The sequence below is a fragment of the Chamaea fasciata genome, unplaced genomic scaffold (assembly GCF_029207755.1).
Source record: "Chamaea fasciata isolate MVZ Bird 193981 ecotype frontalis unplaced genomic scaffold, bChaFas1.0.hap1 SCAF_16, whole genome shotgun sequence".
Classification (NCBI taxonomy): domain Eukaryota; kingdom Metazoa; phylum Chordata; class Aves; order Passeriformes; family Sylviidae; genus Chamaea; species Chamaea fasciata.
The window spans coordinates 9,696,958-9,707,192 of NW_027094101.1; the positions used below are offsets into that span (position 1 = coordinate 9,696,958).

General features: G+C 54.3%; 1 protein-coding gene and 1 non-coding gene across 2 annotated transcripts; both read left to right on the forward strand.

Moving 5' to 3' along the window:
• Positions 1-355: 355 nt before the first annotated feature.
• LOC136298096 (small nucleolar RNA ACA64) lies at positions 356-483 on the forward strand. Its single transcript, XR_010723265.1, has one exon. It is a non-coding gene; the product is annotated as a small nucleolar RNA ACA64 (small nucleolar RNA).
• Positions 484-1,010: 527 nt separating this feature from the next.
• On the forward strand, positions 1,011-10,026 carry TBL3 (transducin beta like 3). Its single transcript, XM_066197838.1, has 22 exons — positions 1,011-1,080; positions 1,219-1,270; positions 1,349-1,444; positions 1,677-1,724; positions 2,645-2,786; positions 3,018-3,102; positions 3,426-3,593; positions 4,000-4,075; positions 4,225-4,321; positions 4,671-4,867; positions 5,138-5,279; positions 5,628-5,686; positions 6,198-6,301; positions 6,661-6,811; positions 6,933-7,163; positions 7,336-7,406; positions 7,790-7,946; positions 8,298-8,356; positions 8,594-8,697; positions 8,851-8,922; positions 9,209-9,367; positions 9,809-10,026. The coding sequence occupies exons 1-22, from the start codon at positions 1,025-1,027 to the stop codon at positions 9,919-9,921; spliced, it is 2,439 nt and encodes an 812-aa protein (XP_066053935.1). The 5' UTR covers positions 1,011-1,024; the 3' UTR covers positions 9,922-10,026.
• Positions 10,027-10,235: the final 209 nt, after the last annotated feature.

Consider the following 10,235-nt stretch of genomic DNA (forward strand, 5'->3'; position numbering starts at 1 on the left):
CCCGCTATTTATAGTGCGCGGGCATCTCGCGAGAGCAGCGCCGGCCCCGCGGGCTGAATGAGGAATACACTTTGGACTGGAATCGGCGGTTTATGGTGGATTGTACAGAGCGCGGGGCGGCCGCGGCTCACGCCATACAGCGGCGCGCACGGCCCGAGCCCTCAGAGCGCGGCGGGGCGGCGGCAGGTGAGGAGCTGTGGGCATTCGTGAGCGGGATGGCACTGCTCCATCTCCCTCCTTCCGTGCGCCTTTAGCCTTTATAAGGCTCTCCTGGGAAGTGGTTATGGTGCTGGACGGGTGGGGTGCGCAGGGAGCGTCCCGGGAAGGCGCCCTGGGGGCTGCGGTAGCGCCCGGCGCGGTCTGAAAATCATTCGGGGTCTGCCGGTGGCCCCGGGTGAGATAACGGCGCCCATAGCATCGGGAACATTAAGCTTATTGCCCACGGCCGTGTGTGTGGGCAATGAAACCCATGTTCCCATAAGCCCCGTGGGCGGCGGGTACCGGCAGTGAGGGGCTGTGGGGGCTGTTCCTCAGGGCTTGGTTCTCCTGCACCAGGTGCCGTTCCTGGCCGCTGAGAGCCGCGGCGATCCCTTCCCCGGAGGAGCTGCGAAGAGCACGGGGATGCTGCGATGGACAGCGACTCGGGAGTCACTCCTGAAAACGATTCCCTTTTGTATTTTGATGTGCAATAAAAGATAAAATGTTTAAAAGATGAAGCGTCTCCTTTCTAAGTGTGAACATCCTGCTTTACGCTGTGGCCGGACCCGGCTATCGCTTCCTCGGGTCGGGCAGGGGCGGTTTTGCTGGGGATCGCTCTGGATTACAGAGAAGCTGCAGCGCGGGAGCGGCTCCGGAGCGGGGCTGTGGCGGTGTCCCGGAGGAACCGGGAGTTTCCATCCCGTTCTCCGGAGCCACTCCGAGCCCCGCGTGGCACCGGTGGCGCCCTCTCGGTACGTCACCGGAGGGGGCCGGAAGTGTTCCCTCACTTCCCGGCAGTGCCGCCGGAAGCACGTGGGCCGTGGCCATGGCGGACACGGACCCGGCCGCCGCCGCCGCCGTCCCCGTGCGCTTCAAGAGCAAGTGAGGGACCGGCGGGACCAGGCCGGGGCTGCGAGGGCGAGCGAGGGGCTGGGTCTGGCCGGGCCGCCCGGCCGGAGCCCCCGGGCCGCCGCCACTCCGCTTTAACGGGGCCTCTCCCCGCGTCTTTTTCCCTTCCAGCTACGCCGCGACGCGGAAGATCGAGCCGTTCTACAAAGGAGGGCGAATCCAGGTAATCCCAGCTCTGGAGGGACATCTGGCAATGTCGCGCCTCCTGGCCCTAACCTTCCTGTTCCCGATCTTTGTGCAGATAAGCCGGGATGGGAAATTCATGTTCTGCCCCTGCGGGAGCAAAGTGAACGTCATCGATGTGGGAACGGGAGCGCTCCTGCACAGCCTGCAGCAGGTGACGGGGAGCGGCCTCTCCTGAGCGTTTTCCGCCGCTCCCGGAGGGTTTTCTCACTGCGGATATAAAGGTCCCGGGAGCGAGGAGCGCAGGGAGGGCGGGAACGGACCCAGACGCGGGGTTTGGGTGGTCCCCGAGCTGTGCTCGCTGTCGGCAGAGCCGCGTGGGGAAGGCAGCCCCGAGATCTCTCCGGGGATGCTTTAACTGTGGGATTTCCCTGCTGTCTTCCCAGGATGAGGAAGAGGATGTCACAGCATTCGTGCTCAGCCCTGATGATGAGGTGGGTTTGTGCTGGGGGCCCTGAGCAGCCTGGGCCAGGAATGGGGGGGATTTCGGGGTGTCTGCAGGGTCACGGCTGGGACTCCATGATCCTTGTGCATCTTTTCCAACTGGGGACACTCCATGGTTCTATTCCATGCCTTGTGAGATCCCCCTGAACCTTCCCTGTGGGTCAGACTCAGAGCCTGAGCTCCACCAGCAGCTCCTGGGCTGTGTGGGGCTGACAGAAACCCAAACCACGTCAGTATCGAGGACTGAGAGGGACAGGAAGACTGATTTGCTAATCAGTCAGAATTCATTTTCACTGAGATTTCCAAATGCTTCTATACTATCCTAGGAAGGCCAGTAATTTTTTACTACAATGATTAGGTTAAACACCACACAGACAAAACTCTTACATTTTACAACATATCTTACTTGCAGAAGTCGATTCAATCTCCTTTCCCCGTCACCAGACTTAATCCAGTTCTTCATGTAACCTTCTAAGTTCTGTTTGTTCTTGCCAAGGTGATCAAACTGGCTGTGCTAATTAAATCTGTTAAATCTGCTCTCTGTCCTGTGTACCCCAATGAGTGAGTGTGTGGTTATTGGTGTAGCCCTGGTTCCACGCCTGAGGTGTTTTGGTTTTCTGAAATTCTTTTTTCAGGAAATTTTCTGTAAACAGGACAAATGTTTTTATAACTGTAGCTTTGTTATTCATTCCATTTCCTTGGAGGGACTTCTTGATGTCCCTCTGCTCTGACCAATGTGATTTTGAAGAGGTTTGTCTTTGTTTCGCCAATCGAATTGACATAGAATAGTATAAAAAAAAACCCCACAACACATCCCAAAAATAAAGGAGCCATTTTCAGCCTCTCTGAACCTCGGAGCCTGCATGGTTGTGGTGTCAAACAGCGTCCCCCCTGTCCCTGCTGTCCCCAGGTGCTGGTGACAGGGAGCCGGGCGCTGCTGCTGCGGCGGTGGCGCTGGCGGGAGCGCAGCTGTGAGCGCAGCTGGAGAGCCGTGCACAGCGCGCCCGTGGCCACCATGGCCTTCGACCCCACAGCCACCCTGCTGGCCACAGGTAGGGGTGACCCCTGGGTGACCTCCCGAGGGCAGGGGCAGGGCTGTGTCCAGTCCAGAGATCTGCTGGACTTGTCACGGCGCTCTCTCCTCCGGAGTTCATTCCCCGTAGCCCTGGCTCATGCCTGACATGTTTTGGTTTCTGAAATTCCTTTCCCAGGGAATTTTCTGTAACCAAAACGTGTCAGGCATGAAGCAGGGTTACAATTCCCTGCTGTCCTTCTCTCCCCAGGTGGCTGTGACAGCACCATTAAGGTGTGGGATATGGTCAAACACTACTGCACACACAACCTGAAAGGATCCTCTGGAGTGGTACAGTAAGGGCGAGTCCTGTCTGTCAGTGCCTGGCCGTGCTGGGATGCTGGGATTCATGGGGAATTCTTGAGTTAATGGAATAATGAAGGTCCATTCCAAGTGGGTTCTGGGCTCTTCCTGGCTTTTGAGAGCAGGGTTTGGCTGATTCTGCCCACAGAGGAAACAGTTTGGTCAAGAATTTTCATGGAATCACCGAACTGTTGGGCAGGGACACCTCCCACTAGCCCAGGGTGCTCCCAGCTCATCCGACCTGTGCTGCTGTGGGATGTGCATTATTTGAAGGTTGGGTGGCTCATTCCTGTGCTGTCTCTCTCCTCCTGCCCAGCCTGGTGGAGTTCCACCCCGACATGTCCCGCCTGCAGCTGCTCTCCTCCTCCATCGATTACAAGATCCGCATCTGGGACCTGAGGTCCAGCAAATGTGTGGCACTGCTGGACGGGCACTTCAGTGCTGTCACCTCGCTGGCCTTTGCAGAAGGGAACACCCTCCTGAGGTACCTCCTGGTAGGGCTTTCACCTCCCTCCTTCACCTCCTGCACGACTGGGGGATGCTGGAGGCTCTGGGCAGGTTCTGCTGTGAGGGAAAGGGGTGCTGCAAGTGCTCAGTGGGTGTCAGCACCTGTGCATTGGAATTGTGGAGTGGTTTGGTTTGGAAAGGTCCTTAAAGCCCATCCAGTGCCACTCCTGCCATGGACAGGGACATCTCCCACTGTCCCAGGGTGCTCCAAGCCCCATCCAGCCTGCCTGTGTTTCTGGGAATATCCTGTGCTGGCACAGGGCATGCTGCTGCTCTCCCTCCCATGGCCTCTCTGGACAGATGTTGAGCTCCCACAGTGCCAAATTTGCACCCAGACCCAAACTGAACAGATTTAGGAGTAAAACTGAGCTTTTCATCTGCAGCTCTGGCCGTGACAAGATCTGCATGGTCTGGGACCTGGAAACCAGGCAGAGCAAAAGGACTGTCCCTGTCTACGAGGTGAAACTGCTTTTTGTTTCTTCCTTTGAGGTTCTCTGTAGTTTCTAGGCCATGATCTTCCTCTTTGGGGTCTGTACATTATGAAATCAGGTTTCTCTCCCTTCCCAGGGGCTTTCAGCTCTGGTTCTGTGCCTCTCTGACTCTTGCAGACCGTGGAAGCCGCTGTGTTGTTGCCTGAGGATGGAGATTTCTCTCAGCTGGGTGTGAAGAAAAAAGGGCTGCACTTTGTCACAGCTGGCAGCAAAGGTGAGCGTCACTTTTGGAGCCCGAGGGGTGGCACGATAACTGCTGTTATTCCTGGGCTGTGTGTTCTCCATGTGGCAGAAGCCTTGGGTGGAGAGCGGAGCCTGGGTGAGCAGGATGGAGCAGTCACAGTCTGATCCATTTAATACTCAAACACATTTATCTCTGTTTTCCAACTCGATGAGTTTGATTTGCACTGAAAAAGCAAAACTTTGAGGCTTTTCCAGCCTCTGGATCCTGCCCAGCCTCGCCTTGGAGCTGCATGGCTTTTCCCAGCGTGGTTTGGATGACATTCCTTGGACATCCACCGTGTAAAGCAGTGGCTCTGCCATGATTTCTCCTGCTTTTCCAGGCATCCTGAGGGTGTGGGACGTGGCCACAGCTGCCTGTGTGCACACCCAGCCTGTGCCCTTCGCGCTGCAGGAGGAGCCCAGCGAGCGCAGCCTCTCCCAGTGCCAGTTTGTCCCCGCCAGGAATGAGATCCTCACTGTGTCTGTGGAGCACAACATCGTCTTCTATGATGCTCAAACCCTCCAGCTCAGGAAGCAGGTGATAAACCCTCAGCCTCCCTTTCCCTTTATTCAGGAGCAGCTTTGCTTCTGAAAGAGCTTTGCCCTTGACTCCAGCCTGCTCTGGAATTGTCCCGTGGTGCCAGAGAATTCCACTGGTCTGGGGGAATGTCGCCCAGAGACCATCACAGGAACGAGAAAGCAGAACAGACTTAGCCAGAGATGCCTCCTGTGTGTTTTATACCCAGTGTGAAATGAAAACCAGCCATTCCCACCTTGCCTTTTCCCCCTTGGACTGTTTCCATTGCAGCTCGCAGGATACAACGAGGAGGTTCTGGATGTGAAGTTCCTGGGCCCTGGTGACTCTCACATTGTTGTGGCCACCAACAGCCCCCAGCTGAAAGTGTTTGAGCTGGCAACGTCCCACTGCCAGATCCTGTATGGCCACACAGGTGTGTGACATTTCTGGCCTGGGGGGACTTGGGCAGCTCTTCCTTTATCCAGCTTCTCCTGGAACTCTCCTGGGGGGAGAAGTCCTTGAGTTCTTGGTGCAGCAGCATCACAGCAGGTTTGGGAGTTGTGTGGGGAGAGGATGTGTCCCACTGTCCCCGTCCCTGGCAGTGAGATCAGTGTAAATTGCAGCTGAAGGTTCAGGTGTGTGACAGGCTCAATCGTGTCCCAGACCTGTCCCGTGTCTCATTAACTGGGCTCATTAAGCACTGGGCTCATTAACTCACCCCCTTCTGTTGTCCCATCTCAGCATTGCTCTGCACCCACCAGCTTTTATTTCTTCTGTTTAGAAACAATCCTGGCTTTGGATGTCTTCAGGAAGGGCCTGATGTTTGTCACCAGTGCCAAGGTGTGTCACTGTTCTCCATTTAATGAAACTCTTCTTTCCTAGTGATCCTTGTGGGCAGAATTGTATTACTTTTGGAACTCCAGAAAGGGCTTTTTGTTCATACAATCGCTGTCTGCTGCATGCCTCAAACACAAGGTTCTCCCACTATCCCTTTTTAACATTGTCCCTGGGAAAATTGGTTGTATTTTATTGGCCTGAAGGAGATGTTTCTTTCTCCAAAGGAGAAGGTGTTAGAGTTCAGAAAAGTTGTTAGTGTGAGACTGATGGGAGGAAAGGTGCCAAGAGCCCTGATAGACACAAAAATAAAACTCTGATACAACCAGAAAAAATGGTTGATACAACCTCCATGCTGGTGCCTCGGAGTGGGGGCTGATCCTGTCACCTGCTGTGACAAAGATGAAAGTTCAAGCAGGAACATCAGGCACCATTCGGGCTCAGGGATGTGATGAAAGCACAGGGAACTGCTGACTTCCCAGAAAACTCAGGGATTTCTGTCCTTTTCCCCCCCCAGGACAGAAGCATCCGTGTGTGGCGGATGGGCAGGGCTGGCAGGGTGACCTGTGTGGCCCAGGGCCTGGGCCATGCCCACGGCGTGGGCGCTGTCGCCTGCTCCAGGTAACACACACCTGGGGGAGGGAGGGAGTGAGGGGAGTGTCCTGGTGGGTGCAGTCCCCCCTCCTAGCTGTGCTGCTCCTCATCCCTGCTCCCAGCTTCTTGTGTGAAGGGATAATGGCGTGGTTTGGGTTGGAAGGGACCTTAAATCTCACCTAGTGCCACCCCGTGCCATGGGCAGGGACACCTTCCACTGTCCAGCCTGGCCTTGGATACTGCCAGGGATGGGGGAGTCGCTTTGAAATGAAGGAGCTTGGAAAGCCATGAATCCACTTTTCCACCTCCCAGCAGTGGCTGAGTGTGGAGATCCCAGTCAGGGAGGAGGAGCCCCCTGAACTGTTTCACGGTTCCATTCCTTTCAGGCTGAAGGAAAGCTTTGTAGTGACCAGCAGCCAGGACTGCACCATCAAGATCTGGAACATCCCGGAATCCCTGACTTCCAAAGCAAAAGCAGCCTTGATCTCCAGTCCAGAGCCCCTCCATGCCAGGGTCACTGAGAGGGGCCATGACAAGGTACAGCCCCACCTGATCTTTCAGTGCTTCAGTCTCCCTCCTATGCTGCAGCCTCTGTTCTATATCTCACACCCAGAGCTGAGGTCTGACCCTGTTTCTCCTCCTGTTTTGGCTTCCCCAGGACATCAACAGCGTGGCAGTGTCCCCCAATGACAAACTGCTGGCCACGGGCTCGCAGGACCGCCTGGCCAAGCTGTGGTCCTGCTCTGACTGCTCCCTCCTGGGGGTTTTCTCCGGGCACAAACGTGGCATCTGGTGTGTGCAGTTCTCCCCCATGGATCAGGTCTTGGCCACCTCCTCGGCTGATGGGACCCTGAAGCTTTGGGGACTTCGGGACTTCAGCTGTCTGAAGGTGATGAGAACTTCACCTCTTGCCCTGGGCAAAACCTTGGGGTTCCTTAAGGATCCTCCCAAAAACTTGGAGCTTATTTCTTTGGGCTTTATGAGTGAATCGGATCCTTTTGGGTCTCTCCAAAGGCCTGGCAGAGGCTCTGGCACTGCTGAGCTTCCTTTCTGTTTTGCAGACCTTTGAAGGCCACGATGCCTCAGTGCTGAAGATCATCTTTGTGAGCAGAGGGGCTCAGCTGCTCAGCAGGTTTGTGCCTGCCCAGGGATCTGGGGAGATTCCAGAATTGAGGGAATATCTGAGCTCAGCAGCAGCACCAAGAGGGATCAGTCTTGTGTCCAAAGAATATTTAGAAAGATTTATGGGAAGATGCCATGTTTAGGCCAGGCTTTCTGTAGAGGTTAGTTTAATCTTCCGCTTCTGCAGTTGTTCCATGGATTCCATGTGGCTGCTGTGCTGGGTTGGGACAAACACAGTAGACAAAGCTAAGGGTGCATCTTGCCCTCCACATTTTTTAACTCTGCTCCTGTTTGGAAGGAATTGGAGTGGGATAATTTCATCTGATATTCAAGGTGGGACAGCAAGAATGGATCTGTCCAGTGATTCTTTCTGTTGTGTTTCTCTTCCAAAAGTGGATCTGACGGTCTCTTAAAGCTCTGGACAATTAAAACAAACGAGTGTGTGAAAACACTGGACGGTCATGAAGATAAAATCTGGGGCCTTCACTCCAACAAGAAGGATGACATGGTTGTGACAGCCTCCAGTGACTCCTGCATCACCCTGTGGCAGGTACAGCACAGGGCTTGGTTCCTCCCTGGGTTAACAATAGGGGTCATTGGGGAGCTCAGGGTCTCAGTGGTTTGTTTTTCATGTTCTTCACCTTTTCTGCCATTTGAAATCAGTTCAACAAGGCTGATCTTGGCGTTTGGGGTTATTTTTTTGTCCATTCTGTATTTCTTTGGAGCTTTGGAGGGAAGTTGGAAATTGCTGGATTTAACATTTCAGTTACTTGACCCTGAGATTTTGCTGCAGAAACTGGTCTCCAAATCATTTGATGGCTAAATCAAAACCCTTCTGTATTAAAGCAGGATTTGATAAAAGTTTTATCCTGTTGGTTTTTTTTTTTTTTTTTTTTAATAGGATGTGACTGAAATTGAGGAGAAAGAAGCACAGGCTAAACAGGAGGAGCAGATTATGAAGTGAGTTGATCTTGTGCCATAAAGAGCTGTGAAAGGCAAACTGTGCAGTGGAATGTCCACACCTGGAGCCATCCTGCTCCACCTGATCCCAGTATTGGAATGAGGAAATTGAGGCTTTTATTGATGAGCACCACGGACTTCTTAACTGTCACTGCCAAATCTGCTGCTTTTTGTGTAGTTTTGGTTTTTTCTGCCAGCCAAAGATTGTCTCACTCTTGCCCCTGATTTGTTTTCCAGAGAGCAAGAGCTTTCTAACCTTCTCCATGAGAAGAGGTACCTCAAAGCTCTGGGCCTGGCCATTTCCCTGGACCGGCCTCACACGGTGTTGACGGTGGTGAAGGGTGAGTCCAGGGCGTGCTCTGAAGGCATTTCCTGCCCTCTCTCCTTTCCTGGACACCTCTTCCAGCTGGTTCAAAGCTACAAAGTCCAATAATCAGTCTGAAAGCCTCAGTTTTCCCTAAGGGACATCACCCTGCTCTCATTTCCCTCTCCAGCCATCCTCAAGGAGCCTGAGGGGAGGAGGCACCTGGAAGAGAACATTGTTCGGCTCCGCAAGGATCAGAAAGGTTTGTTGCAGGATTAAGGTGCTGAAAGCTTCCAGGTCAGAAAGCTTTGTTTTGTCACCTGAAATTAGGATCCAACAATCCTGGAATGGTTTGGGTTGGGAGGTTGTCCAGTTCCATGGGCAGGGACACCTTCCACTAGGCCAGGACTTGGCCTTGGACACTTCCAGGGATGGGGAGCCTCAGTGACTGTGTGGGAACTGAGGGATTCTCACTCTGAGAACGCAGGGATGTTTCCCAGTGTGGGCTCTGCTGTGTGCCAGCCTGGCCAGGCTTCCTTCCCCCACAGAGGCAGTGCTGGCCTTCCTGGTGACGTGGAACACCAACTCCCGAAACTGTCACGAGGCCCAGGCTGTGATGGAAACACTCCTGAAGCACGAGGCACCCGACAGCCTCCTGCAGTTCTCGGGGATTAAATCTGCTGTGGAGTCCCTGCTGCCCTACACAGGTGAGGCCCAGTGGGAACAGGTGTGAGCTGGAGGTGCTGACCTGGATCAGGGATCATGGAATGGTTTGGGGTGGAAGGGGCAGGTCAGTGAATCCACCCCCTGCCATGGGCAGGGACACCTTCCACTGTCCTAGGCTGCTCCAAGCCCTGTCCAGCCTGGCCTTGGACACTTCCAGGGATCCAGGGCACCCTCACATGGAAAAATTCCTTCCCAATATCCCACCTCTTGCTGCCCTCTGGCAGTGGGAAGCCATTCCCTGTGTCCTGTCCCTCCATCCCTTGTCCTAAGTCCCTCTCCAGCTCTCCTGGAGCCCCTTTAGGCCCTGGAAGTCTCCCTGGAGTGTTCCCTTCTCCAGGCTCTCCCAGCCTGGCTGCACAATCCAAGGAGCTGGATTGTTGTGCTGCCTCCCCCTGTGCCTCTGAGCCCTTCCCTCCTTGCAGAGCGCCACTTCCAGCGGCTGAGCCGCCTGCTCCAGGCTTCCACCTTCATCGAGTTCATGTGGCACAACATGAGGCTAGCAGATGTGGCCCAGCAGGACCAGGGCACCCTGTGACCCCCCTCCCACGAATTTCTCTTCCCACCAGGATGGCAGTTGGATTTTTAGTTCCCGTATTTTGTAATAAATGTTTTAATTTCTAAACCAAGTGCAGCGTCCAATCTCCTCAGGGATGAATGAAGGGAAAAGGGAATTTCTTTGGCCAAGCTGAGGTTTGTGTTTTCACACCCTGAATTTTCAGACTCACAGACAGCAGTTAGTTTGGGATAAAACAGCAGAATCCCAACAAGCAGTTGGGATTTAAAGGATTCATGGAGCTGGGATCCTGCTTGGGCAAAGCAGTCTGGCCCAGGGCAGGGGTCTCACCTGTG